The sequence below is a fragment of the Hipposideros armiger genome, unplaced genomic scaffold (assembly GCF_001890085.2).
Source record: "Hipposideros armiger isolate ML-2016 unplaced genomic scaffold, ASM189008v1 scaffold_235, whole genome shotgun sequence".
Taxonomy (NCBI): domain Eukaryota; kingdom Metazoa; phylum Chordata; class Mammalia; order Chiroptera; family Hipposideridae; genus Hipposideros; species Hipposideros armiger.
Genome location: NW_017731585.1, coordinates 2187207 through 2205486, shown reverse-complemented (window position 1 = coordinate 2205486; position 18280 = coordinate 2187207). Strand labels below are relative to the sequence as shown.

General features: G+C 43.3%; 1 protein-coding gene across 3 annotated transcripts in view; it reads left to right on the top strand.

Annotated features, from left to right (window-relative positions):
- Nucleotides 1-18280, top strand: part of WDFY4 (WDFY family member 4) — a 323059-nt gene that overhangs the window by 164239 nt on the left and 140540 nt on the right. For all 3 annotated transcript variants that reach the window (XM_019655081.1, XM_019655082.1, XM_019655080.1), the window contains exons 37-39: nt 1379-1500; nt 3088-3273; nt 4431-4567. In XM_019655081.1, coding sequence (XP_019510626.1) covers nt 1379-1500; nt 3088-3273; nt 4431-4567 — 445 coding nt within the window. The remainder of the gene's footprint in view (nt 1-1378; nt 1501-3087; nt 3274-4430; nt 4568-18280) is intronic.

The window sequence follows — 18280 nt, the reverse complement described above, 5'->3', positions numbered from 1 at the left end:
ATTATATAAAATAACATCCATAAGTATACTTGTGTAAGAAATACAAATAAAAAAATTAATCTCATTTAAATCCTTTGCTTGAAGTCCCAAGTTTGAAAATACATGTGTTAAATTTCTCTGTGTCTGTGCACTTTCTCTCTGTGTGTGGCAGTAGGTATATATCATTCAATGCCAGTCAGTGTCTTGGCACCACACTGCCTACACATATTATCTCATTAATAAAGAGCCAGGTTGAGCGTAGAGGAAGAGAGGACTATGGGATATTATACTTTGCTCTTGTCCCTTTTCTAGCTTGTATTTATAACAGCACAAATTATGTTACATTACTGAGGGGAAAAATTCCATAAATCTTGTCAAGTTGAATATTGAACATTTTAAAACACTAGAGTTACTCTCTGGGAAGCACTGACACTCCTAGTCTGGAAGAGGTGCTTGCCTTTAATTTGTTTGAAATAAAAGAATCCATTTTCAGTGTATCAATTAAATTGGGAGGTCCTTTTTTTTTCTGTATTTCAAGAATTAGGCCTTATCCATACTGAAAGCATAGGTACGAAGAATGGAATGTCAATTGATTTGTGTGCTTGAAGTTCCACCCTCCTTGGATCCCTCTATTTAGCAAAATGGACTCCCAAATCCAAAGGGTTCATTCTAGAAATTTCAAGAGTGGATATTCTTAAATGGCAGCTCTCTTTTTTCATTTTCATTTCCTTGTCGTTTTTGGTTCAATCTACAAACATGTACTGAGTACATATTCTACTTGGTTGGCTGAGAGAGACCTGAGAAGAGGGCATGGGATATTGACATGATCAGGAGCCCTGGAGCACACAGTTCATGCAGCACCTAATATATAAACCACTGCACCCTAATTAGAACTAGCTACAGATGTAGGGCGCCCCAGAAAAATGCAAGTGAGAGGGTTCCTTGTTCAAAAATTGCTATGAATCTCAAGAGTGTAACAGAAGGGTCTGAGCATGGGGCCCTTCTAAGTGTGGACCCTGCACAGGTCACAGGCCCAGGAAGTTGACCCTGGCCCCATTCCAGGCAGGCTGAGATCAGTGACAAACAAAGGCAGAGTTCAATGCTTTGGGAGGCTTCAAAAAGAAATGACCAGTTCTGATGCTGTGGAACCCAGGAGAGATTTCCGGGGGTCATGGATTGGTTTTAATAAGATAGGAACAAAAAGAAGGTATTTATCCTATTTTCTAGAATGCTATTATATCAGTTGTGGAAGTTGTCATAAGCTGTTTGTTTGAACTTGATTAGACAGTTTTTCCCTATTGATATGTACTGAATTTGGAGGATGAGTATGTGTAATAAAGAACAATGGCATAATCCCAATGAAATTGGATTTCATAGTAAAAAGTCTCTTTTCTACCAGTTATCCAGAAGGATTTGGATTGGAACCCAAACCTAGAATGACTCCTTATCATCAAGTGTTTCTTTCTCCCAATGAAGAAGTGAGAGAAAAAAGAGAGGACGACTTCCCTAGTTTGAGTGATGGTACATTTTATTTGTTGTTTATTTTGGGGGGAGTAGATGGATAGTGATAACTTCTAGGGTTGCATTCTTCAGTTTATCTTTGCCAAGATGAGGAAACAATTATTCAAAGGCCAGAAGAGGCCCTGGGACATGCCAGAATGATGTAGCAGTATTGAGAGGTAACCTGCTAGCGAATAAAATTAGAATGATCTTTGTATTGGGTTGTTGGAAAAATCATGACATATTTTTTCTGTTTTTCATTGCAAAAATGTGTCATGACTTTTCCAACAACCCAATATATTCAAAATGGAATTGAATGGCATGGAAGAATGATGTATAGATGGAAGGAGAGAGAGCCCTATGGAACTTGGTTAATCTGAGAACTTGGTGTTCCTACTAAAATCCCAGAGGACCTCACTGCAAGTTGATTTCACTTTTTAGGTGGTTTCTTGAATTTTCCTCTGGACCACTAGATAGAAAAACTAGCATGCTGTCTCACCCAGTGTAAGACATTAGCTGGCTCTCAGCTTCCCTAGAAAATGGGAATGGGGTAAATAAACTAGTTTCTTTTATAAGATTTTTTGGCTTAATGGAGTTTGTTCTTGGATTTGCTAATTAAAATCAAGTTAAAGGGATTGGAAATTCATTAAAATAGATAAACAAACAAACAAGTAAATAAATATCATCCAGATCCATGTGTTTGAGAGATTGGTCCAGGAGACTTCAGCAGACCTTCTTCTATCACTTTGGTTTGCCACCACTTACCATGTGATATTATGTGATACTAGATAGTAGGCACAACTGCTTGTTTTCTGGTCAGATAGATGCCCAAAGCCAGTGCTCAAAATGCATATGAGTTTAAAGTTTATTCTGACATAGTAATAACAACGTGGACATTAGCATTTGGGGACTTGGCTAGTAGAATGAACTGAGCAATGTCCATCCTTCTAGGGTGAAATAAACAGACTGTACAGCTGGTACCAGAGGGGGGACCGAGTGGTCCAAGATCAAAGGAAATTTAGGCACTGAACAGGGGATTATAGTTGTGGGGCATAGTAGGCAGTATTAGCTTGATAGATTTGTTCATATCTGAACAAATACAGGGCACTGAGATGGGTGGGTGGTGGAAAGCTTGATTCCGTGCCAGGAAAGAGGACTGATTTGAGTCCTGGGCCCATGGGCACAGCCTTGGGTTAGGTGTCGATTCCTCTGAGTGGCCAATATAAAATGTAGGTTGGAAGGAGCTTTTGGGGGGAAGCTATTTGGTTACCTAGAACTCGCACAGGTATCTCTCTGATATCTAACAGAATTGGGAGGTGGGAGAAAGAAGTTCCCTAAACTCAATATTCATGTTTCCAAGCTCTAGACATGTGAAGCAGGCAGGAGTTGGTGGTGAGCAGTTAGAAGCGGGGGGGAAAGCCAGCTCACATAGATGTTGGTAGCATCTATGTATATATAGCCTGTGGCTATACATACTGACTGGTTTCTGGATGGAGCTTGCAAAGCTAGGATGATGTTCAAGAAGGATATGAGTAAGATGCCATCCCTGGTCCTCTCTGGGAGAAATACTGAGGCCCTCTTGATTATGTGATGTGCTCTCTCTCTTAGTCCAGCACAATATCCAGAAGGCAGTGCGGACCCTCTGGCAGCAGCTGGTGGCACAGAGGCGGCAGGAGCTGGAGGACACCTTCAAGATTGATCTTTCTGTAAAACCTGGGGAAAGAGAAGTGAAGATTGAAGAGGTCACCCCTCTCTGGGAGGAGACAATGCTCAAGGCCTGGCATCATTACCTAGGTCTGTCCACTTGGCTCTGAGGAACAGATTCTGGGACTCATAGAGCCAGACTTTCCCAAGGCTCCACTTGGGGTCCAGAGCCATTTCCACCCAGACCTTCCCTCTCATCCCCTTGGTGGGTGGGGTTTACTTCACTGAAACCTCACGAGTCTTTGCTCACAAAGAGTGCATGCTGCTTTGCATCTCAGGTGAAAGGAAGGCCAGAGGTGCCAGTCAAGCAAGTAGATTCTAGTAATCTCTTAGATTGAAGGACCACCATTTTAGTGCTCCAGCCTGGGCTCTGGAACCTGGGGTTCTAGGTCCTGCCCTGATATTTACCTACCAGCTTTGAAACCTTACCACCAAATCATGCAGTGACCTGGAGCCTCAGGTTCTTTATGTTCCAACTGGAAGTCTTTGTCCCAACGATATTAATGTCCTGTGGATTCTATCAGTGACTCAACAATTTTACGCTCATAATAGTCAACACAGTTGGGGGACTGATGATTTAATTTTGTTTTTAAGGAGGCCATTGCTGTCAAATTATGGCTCATGTACTTATTTTGACTCTTTCAGCGTCACAAAAATTGCAGTGATTTAAGAGATATTTCCATGTATATTGTTCCAGACTACCCAATGGTGTAGCACCTTTATTTCACTGACTTCCCAAATTAGCCCTGGCAAATATGTATGTACATACTATGTATATACAAGCACATGTACAATTTGAAGTCAGAATGTCAGATTTCATTACAGGGAAAAGTTCAATAAAATAGAGCATATATACCCATGCACATATAGTGGAATAAAATGGTGGGATGGACCTTAAAGCTTACAAATGGCTCTCTTTTTGCCAACAACCATATGTTGAAAACTTTCTATGTTCCAGGGTCTGTGTTTTAAACATATAATCTTATTTATTCTTCATGACATCACACTGAAGGTAGATACTATTATTCCCATTGTACAGGATGAGAATACTGAGGCTCAGGAACTTTAGCTAACTTGCCCAACATCTCACTTCAAGTCAGTGACCTAGGAGTGTAAGCCAGGCCTAGTAACAACAAAACCCACACTGCTCGAGTTCCTGGCTGGTCCTTTGAAAGCCAAGCCGGCTGTAGAAATAGTGTGTGTTCTCTCAGTTTCATCTCTGACAGCCTTTGCTTCCCTGTCCCCAGCATCTGAGAAGAAATTGCTGACCAGTCGCTCAAATGTGGGACACCATAGCAAAGTCACTTCGTGGAGCGGAAGCTGGTCCTCAGCCATGAGGTTGATGCCTGGGCGGCAGGCCAAGGACCCTGAGTGCAAGTCAGAGGTGAGCCCAGATCCCTTTTCCTCAGAGAAGCATTGGGCATTGCTTCAAACTCCATGAGTCATGTCTTCTCTCTCTGTTGTCACTAGACACAATCTAATCCCATGTTCTTCTGAACCTTTAAGGCTATGCATGTGGCTTCCCAGTTGAGGCTGCATCTAGTGGAGCCAGATCTTAGGCTAGTTTTAACTTGAGGTGAAAATGGACTCTCCGTGAGTGCCAAGAGCAGGTGTTCCTTATGGCATTAAAAACCAAACTGATTCTGTTCCATTCTCCTTTTGAGTCAGGTGTGCTCAAAGAGCACCAGCCCATAGCTCAGTGGGAGCTGGGTGTGTGGGCTCAGCAATGAGGGACAGAAACACTGGTGCTATTACTATGAGATGTAGTACTGGGTCCTCTCAACTGTGTGGGGCCGAACTATTGGGGTTTTCGGATCCATTTCTCTAAAGCTGCCTAACAAACAGTTCTGAAACTCAGAGGCACCAAAAGTGACTTTTTGTGATCATGGATGCTACAGGAAAGAATATGGAGCATAGCAGGGGTGTGGGTGGGGTGTCTCTACTCCATGATGTCTGGGCTTTTCCTGGAATCATCAGAAGGCTCATTTACTCGCCCATTCGGTGGTTGCTGCTGTCTTTAGTCTGAAACCTTAGGTGAGATTGTAGGTTGGAATACCCACATACAGCTTTTCCGTGTGTCCTGGGCTTCCTTATAACCTGGTGGATGGGCTTCAAGGGCTAATTTCCATAGGGAAGGGGAATGAGAATGAGAATGAGAGAGAGGGAGGGAGGGATGAAGAGAGGGAGGGAGGGAGGAGAGAGAGAGAGAGAGAGAGAGAGAGAGAGAGACAGAGAGAGAGAGAGACAGAGACAGAGACAGAGACAGAGACAGAACCAGGCAGAAGCCACACTGTCTTCTATGAACTCGCTTCAGATGCCATGCAGCATCACCTCTGCTGTATTCCTTTGGTTGAGACATGTACAAAGTTCTACCCGGGTTCAAGGGGAGGGAAATATACTCCTCTCCTGGTGGGGAGGTGGCAAGATTCTGCAAGAGCCTGTAAGCTCTTTTTGGAAAACACAATCTGACATTTATTCTCATGCTGAGGTCACTGACTTATCTTCAGAGGCAGATTGTGGTCATTGAATGGACATGGTTTTAGGGTCAGGAGACCTTGGGCAAAATACTTAACTTCTCTGAGTCTGTATCTCCTTGGGACAATTAACAGTGGGAAATTGTGGGAAAGGGCTCCCCAGGGAGGTAGAGTAGATAGTTGATAGACACATTACACAATTGCAGTTCTCTGCCCACTTAACTTTGGCAAGTGAGCTTGACTCCAAATTCCATCTGCTCAGAATCTAGGACCTGCTGTCCCCATGTGTATGTTGTCCACTGAGGTCAGTGACTGATGGGAAAGGACACTGTCATCAAATATTGAGGACAAAAAAGGAGTGAAGGGCTTCCTGCAACTGCCCAAGTAACCAAGGAAAGAAGAGTTTCTTTTTTCTAAGCTTCTGGAACAATAGGCTTTAGGACATATGGAGAAAGAGCCCAAACATAGAAGGGAAGACAGAAAATGAGCTTGACTGGGCTGGCTGGCTTCCTGGTGCTCAGAGCCAGAGTAGACTGTGTCTTCAGAGTGCTGGCTTGTGGAAGACACTGCTCAGTAAGTTTGTCAACAGGCTCACTGGCTGACTGGGTGCATAATTTAGATTGTAACTGCTGTGTCACACAGCTCTTATTATCCCCATTTCATAAAGTCAAGTGCTTTGCAGCCAGGAGGTAGCAGAGTGACGATAATATCTCCCCTCTCTGTACTGTTGCGCATGATCTTAGGCCATTCCATAGCCTCTTGGAGCCATGATTCCTGAACCTACAACTGGGGATATGTTTTTTAAACTAGAATATGTGGAAGCTCTTGGAAACTGCAAGTACTTTAGAAACAGAATACAGTTTATAACATTCCATTTTACCCTTTAGCTCTCTCTGCCAAGGGGAGGACCGTCCTCCACGGGATAAAGTTTCACCAGGCCCTGGGAGCTGGAGCATCTTCACTTGTGCCTAAGCACTTGCTCCTGACCAGTGCCATTTGTGGCAGGAGCAACCCAGCCCCTCTTCCCTTGGCTTCACCCAAGTTAGCATTGTCCCCAGGAGGTCAGGTCAGTCAGGCTGGGAGTCAGGAAAGGAATGGCTGGGATGTTGTGCATGGATATGCGTTTTATGGGAACCCTTGCAGGCTATTGGTCCTGCCTCTTGCCAGTGCCACATCCCCTCCCAGGTCACTGTCATTGGCTCAGCTCAGCTGCTTCAAGGTCCCAGGGAGATGGATTGAGAACCAGCTTATCTGAAAAAAGCTTTCAGATAAGAAAGAAGCTGAATAGGCTGCAAAATCTGGGGCCATGTAGGTTCACAAATGGCTTCTCACAGTTCACTCTAGACTCATTGAGAAATCTAGAAAAAAGAATATTTGAAACTGGCTCTCTTTGGGTGAAGGCAGGCAGTTGAAGATGTTTCTATACCAATTGAGGTCTCAACCATTCGTTTATTCATTCATTCACTCAATAAATATTAAGTTTTGAGTCTGTACCCTCTCACTTTTTCTAAGTTCTGAGATCATAGAAGAGAGACAAAGTGACATATTCTCTGCTTTCATGGAGGCTGTTTTCTAGGGGGTAACTATCGACAATTAACAGATAAATAAATTCATAAATGTTGGGAGTGCTGACTGCAATGAGGGAAAAATAAGCAGGGTAACTGGGAGAGGGTGGTGAAACAGGTGTCAGGCTGTTTAGACGGAGGTAGTCAGAAGCCCTCTCTGGCAGTTGTTGTAGGAGCAGAGAAATAAGGAAGGACATGTGCCTTGTGACTCTCCAGGAAAGAGTGGTCAGGCAGAGAGGACTGCCAGGCAAAGGCACCAAGGCAGGTGTGTGCTGGGGTGTCCTAGGTTGGCCAAGGCCATTGTAGCTGGCATAAGGAGCTATGCCAGGGGGAGCCACGGGGGACTTCGCCTTCAGCCGTTAGCCCCAGGAAGAACTGTGCTTTTCCACAGCAAATGAACAGCAGGACTTCTGTCACTGTTATGTTTTACTCTTTGATCTGGACACTCAGAAGCTTGGAGAGATAAGCATGGACCAACTTTTGTAACTGTGCACACGTAGTGGCATAAACCTCTGCAAACCATGTACTCACACACACACGTAGGTACACACACACGTATGTGCACACACTCATCTCCCTCACTTTTTCCTTCCTATTTGAGTCCCATTTTGCCTTCAACCTGATTTGTTTAACTGTCCTGACGCTTGTATGTTGTGGATTTTTAAAAGGCAAATTGTTCTGAAACAAAGTGGTTTACATTTTAATTTTAAAAATGAACTGCAGCTTTGCTTAGCAGCAACCTACTCCAGCACCTCAGTCTGGGCTGGGCACAATGCCTGGTACATAGAAGGTTCTTAAAGAATGAGCGAGGAAATGCTTGGAGCTCCTCATTCTTTGGCTGGGGTGGAACTCACCAGCCTCAGACCCCGCATTCATCATGCAGCCTCGCGAGATGCCTTTGTTGGTAACAGAAGGCACAACTTCTCAGGTACATATGTACACTGTGATGTCATAGGATACAAGCATCAACTATTTGCCCTGGGGTCTGTTTAATTATTTTTAAAAATTAATTTTGATTATTACAGCTGATTACACCTCAGTGAGCAATGTAATTGATATTTTCTAATGTATCCCAAGGAACATTTTGTACAACATGCTTTTTGTTGTTGAAGGTTAAACACTCCGTTATTGGTTTTTCACTAAATATGCCCACATCATTAGTCCCTCCAGTGAGAAGGTCGCCATCTGGAAAAAGCAGCATGGAGACATTATTCAGGCACAAGTGCATGAAATTGGTGTTTCTGCATCTTCTGTCTCTCTTCTGGAAAGAAGAGGCTTGTAATTAAAGGAGTTGGTTTTGGAGGAAACATTATTCATTTGGTGTTATTCCTTATCATGTCAGTGGCTGACAGCTCCACAGCACTGATAAATTATTCCTTGGAGTGAGACCTACAGCATACAGTTCCCAATTCCTTTTACCTATCTTCACTTTTAGTAGAAAATGTTTGCTTTCTTCTTGAGCCTTTGAGGCAAGGCTGTATGATAGATGTTATTTCTCCTTTTTCTTCCCCTGACCGCTTTCACAGTCCCTTCTGGGATCAAATTGTGAAGTCACAGTCTCTACCAGTGGGTGTCAGCCTGTTGGACAGAGGTTGGGACCTCGGGCTCTCTCAAGGCCACCAAAGGCCACTCGAGGGTGTCCTGAAAGCCACTTTGTCATTCCACCCTCAGTGTAGAGAAATCCAGAGCATACACTCTGGCCAACCATTCCTCTTCACAGCACCAGGTGTGACTTTGCCTACCTGCTCAGAAAGTTTCAGACTTTCTTGTTTACAAACAAGTTGAATAAACATCGACAAGCAATGTTGGTTTCTTAGTTTTGACAGATGTCAAAACGATGTTAATATTACGGGAAATCAGGTGAAGGGTTAATGAGAACTCTCTGTAGTATCTTTAGAACTTTTCTGTAAGTCCAAAATTATCCCCCAATATAAAGCGTGTCATCTTCTGTGATTTTTTAAAGCATTTTCAAGTAGAAATGGGTACACTGGATATGGGAGCTAGGGGCTGGGTAGGAAGGGGCCGAGAGGATGAGTGGTTACGGGGCCTGTGCAGAGCAGAGAGACGATGGGGGACGCTGAAGGTGGCAGCATGAGCACAGGGTCAGGTTGAGGGCATGCTGTAGCCCATAGGTGGGGGTTACGCAAAGGGGCAGCACGTTTCTCTATGTGCAGGTTAAATTGGAGGTTACGGCCTTTGAGGGAGGGGCTGGCCTGGGCAATATAGCATCATTCAGATGGGAGATGATGGGGTGGGTCTGCAGCAGGGGTGGTTGGAGCAGTGGAAATTAATACATTGAGGGCGGGGCATTTAAATTGTTTAAATGAATGTTCCCGGGGTTTAAACCATTGAAATCAACTTTTATACTGTGTTTCTTTAAAAATGTATAACAAATTCACTAACTGTTTTTGTGAACTGAAATTTTCAGGAAATACTCACCAAAGACCCTAGTAGTGCTTGAATGAGTGATACCTCTGGAAACATTCCCTCTTGTGGAGTGGCACTAAGCAGAACTTGCAGATGTACCGAGTTTCAGTTCATTTTTTGTGGGCAGTACAAACATGGCACCTCCTAGCAGGATATTTTCTTTTACCCCGTTCACTTCCAGCAGTTTTCCCTAGCACATGTTTGTGCGTATCACCCAAAAGTCTCCCGGGGGGGTGTGTGGATCCTCATGAGGCACATAAGGGGTTTGTGTTGATGCTCCTGGGCGGGCTGCGTCTGTGTCTGAGTCTGTCTCCACCTTATCTGCAGCCCAGTCTTTTGCCACTTGTAGCAGAAATTCTTTGTATCTTATTTTTGATATAGGGTTTAATTTTTGATAGATTTGAAAAAAATTGAAAAGTGCACAGTTTATAAGCCAAAATGTAACTTTCTTTGGCCATTTCACTGTTTTTCTCAAGAGAGTATAATAGGACAAATACTGATCTGCCCTATCAACACCCTTCATGAACATATTATACTGAAAAGCACAAGTAGGTTTTTTCTTTACTTCTTCATTTCTCCATGGAACATCAACCATTGTTGAATCATGAATTGTGAAAATCATGTTGACAACACGAGTATCCCTCCAGGAGTGAAGAAGAATTTCACCCTTTCTCCTGAATGTGGTTTCGCCACATTTCAGAGACTGTAATTCATTTTTCATTTCTGGAGGAAGACCCCTGTTCACTCTGATTGTTCCACATATTCTAACTTGTCTTGAAAGGAGAGTTTCAGTAATTGTCACATGATTGTAATAGTAGTCTTGGTAGATATGGTAATTTTGGTCAAGATAAATGCAAATCTGTGTCACTGGTTCACAATGTGTTAAAGAACACACAAGAGAATTCTGTTTAACTAAGGCTAAGATGAGCAAAAAAAAAAAAAAGAAAAGGAAAAAAAGAGGGCCCCTAAAGACAGAGGGACCAGGGAACCAGGCTGTGAGAAGAGAGGTGCCCAGTGGTGGGAGGTGTGTGATTTGGATGGTTCTGTTTGCAGAGAATGGAGAGAATAAGCCAGAGGAAGGGGGTTGTGAGTGCAGTGGGAGCCCCTCTGGGTGCGAGCAGCTGCGTGACCGGCGTTTTGTTTGGCAAAGTGTGAGCTAAATTTCACCCTACCTTCCCCCCTGGGATCACCTGTACACATGTGGACAGCTGTCTCATGCAGAGTCCAGGTGGGCCCCACTGGAGCAAAACTTAGGGGGCTTATCGAGGAGCAAAACCCCATGGAGTAGGGCTGGGTCTTGTGTCCTCCACATTTCCATGGCTTTTGGAGATAGCTGAACAAGCTTCTAGTTGCTATTGGGTTGTCAGAAAAGTCATGACGCATTTTTGCAATGAAAAACATAGAAAAAATACGTCATTACTTTTTTGACAACCCAATATTTTCAAAGATGAAATGGCCTATGGAGAGAAGCCAGGATCATATGAGAATTAGCAGAAGTGGGTAGGAAGGCACCAGAGGCCTAAGGGTGACATACTGGAGTTGCTAAAATACCAAGAACAAGCGTTTTGTTGGAATTCTATGTCTGCCCTGACAAGGATATGACAGCACTAGACATTTTCTCCAAGGCACCCTGGGCTTCTCTAAAGAAGTGGGTGAGCCCCCTGCCCACACAGACACACCAGAGCCTCCTAAAAGATCAGCAGTGCCCACCCATGGGGGCCTTGAAGATCTCAGGGATGGGACACTTGTGTGGACAGGGTGACTGTGGACCTGCCATTGGCTGTTTCCCTGAATGCGTATCCAGGCCCACTGTCTCCCACCCTTGGCACTGAGCCACCCTGCCCCTGGCAGAAGATGAGATGCTGGATGAGACCACCAACTGGGTGACAACTGTATTAAGGGCAGTTCTTGCTCAGGCCCCTGCCAAGGGAAATGACATTTTTGACCATCTATTCTAAGCACTTTACCCATTAACTCTTTTAGAAATCATTGTGGAAATTTTCAGACATATACAGAAGTAGATTAAATAATAAAATGAATCCCCGTTTATCTACCCATCACTTCCACAATTTTCAGCTCATGGCCAATCTTGTCTCATCTCCATCACTACCCACTTTCTCCCTCTGCACAAAATAATTTTGAAGCAACATCCCAGATATATCATTTTATGCATAAGTGTTTCTGTATACTTATTTTTTCTTTAGAGATCATGAGACCCAATGAAAACTGCAAAAAAAAAAAAAAGCAATGAGCAGAATCGGCTTTAGCAGTTACTGTGGGAGTTACTGAGCAGTTGCTGGTCTTATTCTTCAGCGTGTTGATATTGGTCTCCTGCTTCTAAGTGATGATGGTCTTGCTGAGGCTGAAAGCATGGGGAGCCTCGGAGAAACTCATGCTCCTGTTTCAGGAAGGAGGCTGAGGTCTGATGAGGACACAGATGCTTTCAAGTTTAGTGCTTTGACCCTTCTGGGTTCAGGGGTGAACGACACCAGAGGTGAAAAGAAGCCTCAGAGTGCACTCAGCTAGGAAAAAGACTCCCGAGTCCGGAGAGCCCAGGGCTGAGAAGAGACTGTGAACATAGACAGGAATGGGTTTTGAAATTAAGAGGAGGGAAGTAAGTGGTAGAGTACAGCGTAACCACTGAGGAAGGAGAAGCACATGTGTCAAAATGGAAGTTAGGATTCCCAGGGAAGCTGTGCTGTAACAAGCGTTCGAGTACAAGATCTTTAAGAGGTTGTGAGAAATTTTAAAAATCTGAAATTCAGAAGATTGTAATATGGGATATATTTATTTAAACTTGTAGTAAATTCAACATGATATTTGTGGGCAGGAGAGAAATAACTTTTGCAGGAGATGAATATGCCTTTGAGAAAGCTATTTCAAAGCAGCTGGTCTAAACTTGGGGGAAAATTAAGACACAGGGGGACTTCTAAATTGAAGAGGCGAGAGGACCTACAGAGAGGGGCAGTCTTGACAGAAGGGCAGAAAGAGCAGCCTGTGTCAGCAAATCGAGAATGGAGTGGGCTGGAGGGGAAAGCACATTGAAAACTGTAGAAAAAAGAAGAGTGATTCAGAAAACCTGAAACTGCAGACTTTATGAGAAATCACAATGCTGTGTGGTTGGAAAACCCAGGTGTGTTCAGTGGCAGGAAGTTTTATGAGCAAGTAATTAAATGGGACTCTGTGTTAGAGGAATAAAACCACTCAGAAACAAATGAAAGTATGATTAAAAAAAGACTTTGAAAAGTATAAACTGCTCTACTGATGTGACCATGGTTTCCTTAATTGTGGTGGGTAAGGCTGTCAATGACTTATTTTCTCTTAATGCTTTTCCTGAGATAACTGAACCTAAACATAATGCCAAGCTCCCCAGCCTGGCCTTAGAACTCTTCATGGTGTGTCTGCATTAGGGTTATTTCCAGAAAAGATTTCCATTATGCTCTAGTTGTGGTGTTATTTGGGGGCAAAAGAGAGAAGAATGATTAAATCTTATGATCTTACTTATTAGACCTCTAAGTTTCCTTTTTCACTTCCACTGAAAGTAAGGTCTGTGTAGTATGCATCTTAGCCCTTGGTCTTGCAGGCAGCTGTGCTCCAGCACGGCAGGAGAATTGACCTTCCCACAGCGGTGTGGCATCCCGGGGCAGTGGTGGGGACACCACACTGCGGGGTCATGGGCATGCAGGGAGGGGTGAATTAGCCTTTTAGGTGTTCTTCCAGAGTCTGGGCACTCCACCAGGGCCCCTCTCTCATTTGTTCTTCTCCCTTCACACACACACACACACACACACACACACACACACACACCCACACACCCCACAGCCATTCTGCAAACCTCTGGTGTTAGAACCCACCCATTACATTAGTGAGAAATAAGCGGGAAGGAGCTCCACCTCATAACTGAACACCGCCGATAGGTCCTGACAGCAGAGAATTTGAGAAAGCAGCATCACCAACACAGTGTTACCATCCAGAATAAGGGAGAAGCACAATAACGGGCTGATAGAGAGAGGCTTTTCTTTTTCCATTTTATGGAAGTATTAAATGTTGCTAGTTTATCACAAGTGCCTGTTACACGAGTTTGAAAAATAGAAGTAAATGAACAAAGCAAACACTGATACCTTTAATGATGTTTCTTTACCAAGTGCATCATTTGTGAGACATCTTTATCTTCATAATAGAAGGATAATTAACATCACTAATTATCTAATTAAGTTCATTAAGCATCCACCAACAGTGCACCGTGAAGTTGACATTATGTTCTACTGTCAACAAATGCTTTTGATTTCTTATGAAGTAATTAAAATGTAAATTAGCAAGCAATTATATGCACAGGGGAAGTTTTGAATCAAATATTCATTTCAAAACTGCTTAGAGCAATGTAGTTTTTATTTTTTTTCTTCAATAAAAGCAGACATTTTGCTATTAGTTGTATATATTAAGGTTGCCATTTTGTTGTTTGATGTTTGAATCATAGTAAGGTTATGGCACGAGGTGACAAAGAGTCTTTAGCTGAAATATTTGCTGCTGTGCTCTTGTTTTCATTCGATCATTTTATTTCATATGTTCACTTATGTTTGTGTCCTTTGTGTTAAAAATACCACAACTTATATCTTTTTCTGAACACTTGCTCTAACTCATTTTTTTCTAAAAACTTTCTGTAACTTAAATTCTCTAGTTGTGTTTGCCTTTTAAAGGCATTTTAAGGCATATCTTTTAACATGTCCTTTCTGTCAGGTTAGGTTTGGAGAATATAATCAGTGACTCGCTGAGAACAGGGAACATACCTGTCCCTGTGTGCACAGGAAGGAGGGAGGCTGTACAGAGCAAACCTGTGGTCCAACTTCCTTGGTTGCAAATTTACACTTTTCAACATTTTTAGGGAAGCCCCTTGGTTTCTGATGAATATTATAACTGGAATGAGCATGCTGTGGTACTAAATACAGTAATCTCATCAGATTAGAACCCTTCCTGAAACATCACATTTGCTGAAAAAGAGACTCCCAAGATTGAAGCCACCATGCCCAAAGCCCCAGAGTTTTCATTCTTTACCCAATATTGATCGAGCCCTTGGATGCCCATCTTCTACTAAAGCTTAGTTTATTGTGAGAGCTCAGTGGACGTAATGCCCACCTCTGCCATCTTCTCTCATGAAGACACTTGGGCCATTTGAGCATCAAGCTGATGTCCCTTGTTCAGTGAGGAGGAAAAGACTCCACGGATGATAATGAACCTCTTCTTGGATGATGTTTCCAGGGATGGACTTAGGTGGTGCCAGACCCAGGCCCACCAGTTTTGTGTGAACAAGATTTCAGATAAATGCAGAGAAAGTACAATAGCCTAAGAGAGACTGTCCCTTGTGCCTTTGAAAGATCAATATCAGGGCTTGGCCCTGAATAGAGCCCAATGAACCACTCACTGCTCATCTCTGTGGGTATAGACAGATATCTCCATAGTTCAAGCAGAGAGATTGGTCCCCTAGGATGGACAGAGGTAGGCATATTTGTATATTGGCCCATGGTGGTTGTGAGTCTGGCTGGGCTGTGGAGAGCAGTGGCATCACACTGAGGAAACTGATGCACACAGGACTCCACATAGAGATGGGCAGTCTATTGGGTGGGCCCTGACTTCTGTCTGAGCTCTGCTAGCAAGCCATGAGCTGTCATGTGGTCTGTATGCACTCAGTAGAAGGGCACCTCTTCTCATTTGCCCTTCAGAGGGGTCTCCTTTTTCTAATTCATACATAGGACAGTTGGCTGGGTTAGCAGAGACCCTGACTTGACCAAGGGTCCCAGTGCTAAAATTGAAGGATGGTGACCTTCTCCTCATGTGCAGCAAGCATTTACCTCAGCTAGCCGATAGAATGTTCTCTACCAGAATTTTCCTCTCAATGGTTTCTTCTTAAAACTTAAAATGTGGTCTACTCTATCATGACTTACAAGAATGCAAAGTCCACGCAATAAATGAATAATCAGTACTGACAGGAACTCACTTCATCCCGTGGCTTGCTTGTAATCTTGCCTCCTGCTAGCCACACACTTCTTCATCTGTAACTGGAACTAGCAGATGGCTCCACAAATGTTCCATGCCTCCACAGGCTCTGCCCCCTCGGAGCAGACCAAAGCCACCTCCTGGAGCACTCTTTTGGGTGTTTGGCCTCACAAGAAATGAGGTTAAAGTTGTGTTGCTTTCCGAGAAAACAGGCACCAAGTTATGCAGTTCCACACATCAATGCAATATTCTCAATGTAAGGTCACAGACACCACTGCTCATTGAAAGACACAGAGAGTCTACACCATGTTTTGAAAAGTCCTTAGGGATGGATGCTTAGCTCCTTCTCCAAAGATTTCTACCCAACAGAAATGTCTAGTCTAAAAAGGTTAACTATAATAGATCTTCTCACCTCCTTCTGCTAATTATTTACTGATTTTCTTCTCTTTCCTATGGTATTTTATTTTATTACAAAACCAGGCTAACTGTGTTTATATGCCATATATGATGACTGTCATTGAGGAATTTTTAAAAGTGAATTAAGGTCCAAGTCTGCAGCTCAACACACAATATTTTAATGCACATAGACACTTATATACAATTCAACAACACATAAATTTATTGACTAGACATAGCATTCCTTGATAAGAATATACAGATGAATAACACATAGTCTTCATATTTAAGGATTCCTTGTAGTCTGGTTATTTATCTCCCTAGTTAGATTATATTTAAAAAGAATCACAGTAGATGGGGTTCTGAAAAAAATGTATATAGATAAAAATTTATTAATTAAAACAGATTTGAAATTAATTTAGCGAACCTGGCAATTTAAAGGAATCTTGGGTTGAATTCTTTTGAAAACTGAATATAGTCCTTTACTTTAAAAGGTGAATCATATCCAGGAATCACTGTTGAGGTTCAGATTTTTGTATATTGGGTTTCCTAATGCGAGGTAACCTGCAATGTAAAAACTAACATTGTGGTTAGGGCAAGGTATCATCATACCTGGATATGCTTTCAAATTTTAAAAATTATGACTTGTTGATGGAGAAACAATTTTTTTGTTCATTTCTTTAAATTTGAATATTTAAAACTTAAATGTATTCATTAATGTAAAAATACTTTAGAGTTCACAGACAGAAGCATTGCCAACTATATAAATGATAAAACGGCAGATGGTCCTGGAGTGGAGAATCAGTGTGAGGCCCTCCTGAGGCACCGCTGCCACTCACAACCCGCTAGGCCCCCCGCTCTCAGCCCGGACGCCAGGCGCCTGCCGCGGGACTCATAGTGCGCTCTCGCCCTGGGACCCATCTATTATGAGAAACCATTTTGGTTAATTAAAAAACTCTTTCAAAGTCTCAGAACAGGACATTCTGAAATTTTCTTCTCTTTGTTGTCGTTGATGGGGGTTGGTGAAAACTTGGCTCTTTGTCCTGGCAAAGAAAAGAGAGAGACTGAATGTGGAGGGGAGAAAGTTGGGACTGCAGAAGAAATGAAGCCCAGTCCTGGGTGACCTGAGAGTGAGGCTCGGGGTCCTCAGGTATAAATTCAACTACTAGTATAATTAGGAGTGATAAATGGAGTGGCTGAAGTCCTTGAGTAACAAAAGTGCAATTGAAGGAGCCTGTGTCGGATTGACTGTTGCAGAGGCTCTGACTCTGGGACCTCTGTGCTGGAACCTACTGTATGGGCTGGGGCCAGCAGAGGTGTCTGCTCTCTGGGGAAACTGACTATAAGCAAAAGGGAATAGAAGAGAAAATATTAGATAGTGTGACTCAATCTGAAGGAAATTGATGATGTGCTGGAGCCCACCTTGTTAGTGCCATTGCTTGGGAGGTCACAGAAGGCTTTTTCAAGGATGTGATAATGAAATTGAGAGGGCGGAGTGGCTGCCCAGCATCTGTGGGGTGAGAGCCCCCAGAAAGGACCCAGCTTGTTGCAAGCCTTGAGGGTGGGAATGAGTTTGCACACTTGGAAACTGAGAGACAGGTTCACATGGCTGGAGTTCAGCGATCAAATGGGGGAGTGGTTCAGGAGGAAGGGGGTGAGCCAGTTGTTAAATGTGTTTCAAGTTCCCCAGAAGATCAGAAAATACCTCTGTGTCTGTGACTCCATCTGCATCTATATCTATATCTCCATCTCTCTCTTATCTACCAAACACCCATTTCTGCTCTGAAAGTTCAACATTCCAACTCATTCACTCACTTCCTACCATATCCCAGGCTCTTGGTTGAAGGCCCTGGGTATACTGACAAGAAAAGTCACAGTCCCTGGCCTGCCAGGCCCACCTTCTAGGCAGGTGAAATAACTACAGTGTAACAAGAGCTGTAAGGCGCAAGAGGTACCCAGGGAGAGCCCACCTAAGTCAGGCTTCTTGGAGGAGTCTGAGCTGAGACTCAGAGGAGGAGGAGGAAGGAGGTGAGTGAAGATTGGAGGTAAGGGAAGGGAGCCTCCAGGTGCAAGAGGACAGGTGTGGCCATCTGCCTTGTGGGCCAGCTTCTGGCTTAGTATTACTGGAATATCATGTAATGTTATCTCATGTAACCTCATGTATTTATTTATATCTGACTCACTCCCCAGGGAATTTATGGTACCTTTAGATGAGCATGCATGCAATAAATAAAGGAAGGAGAC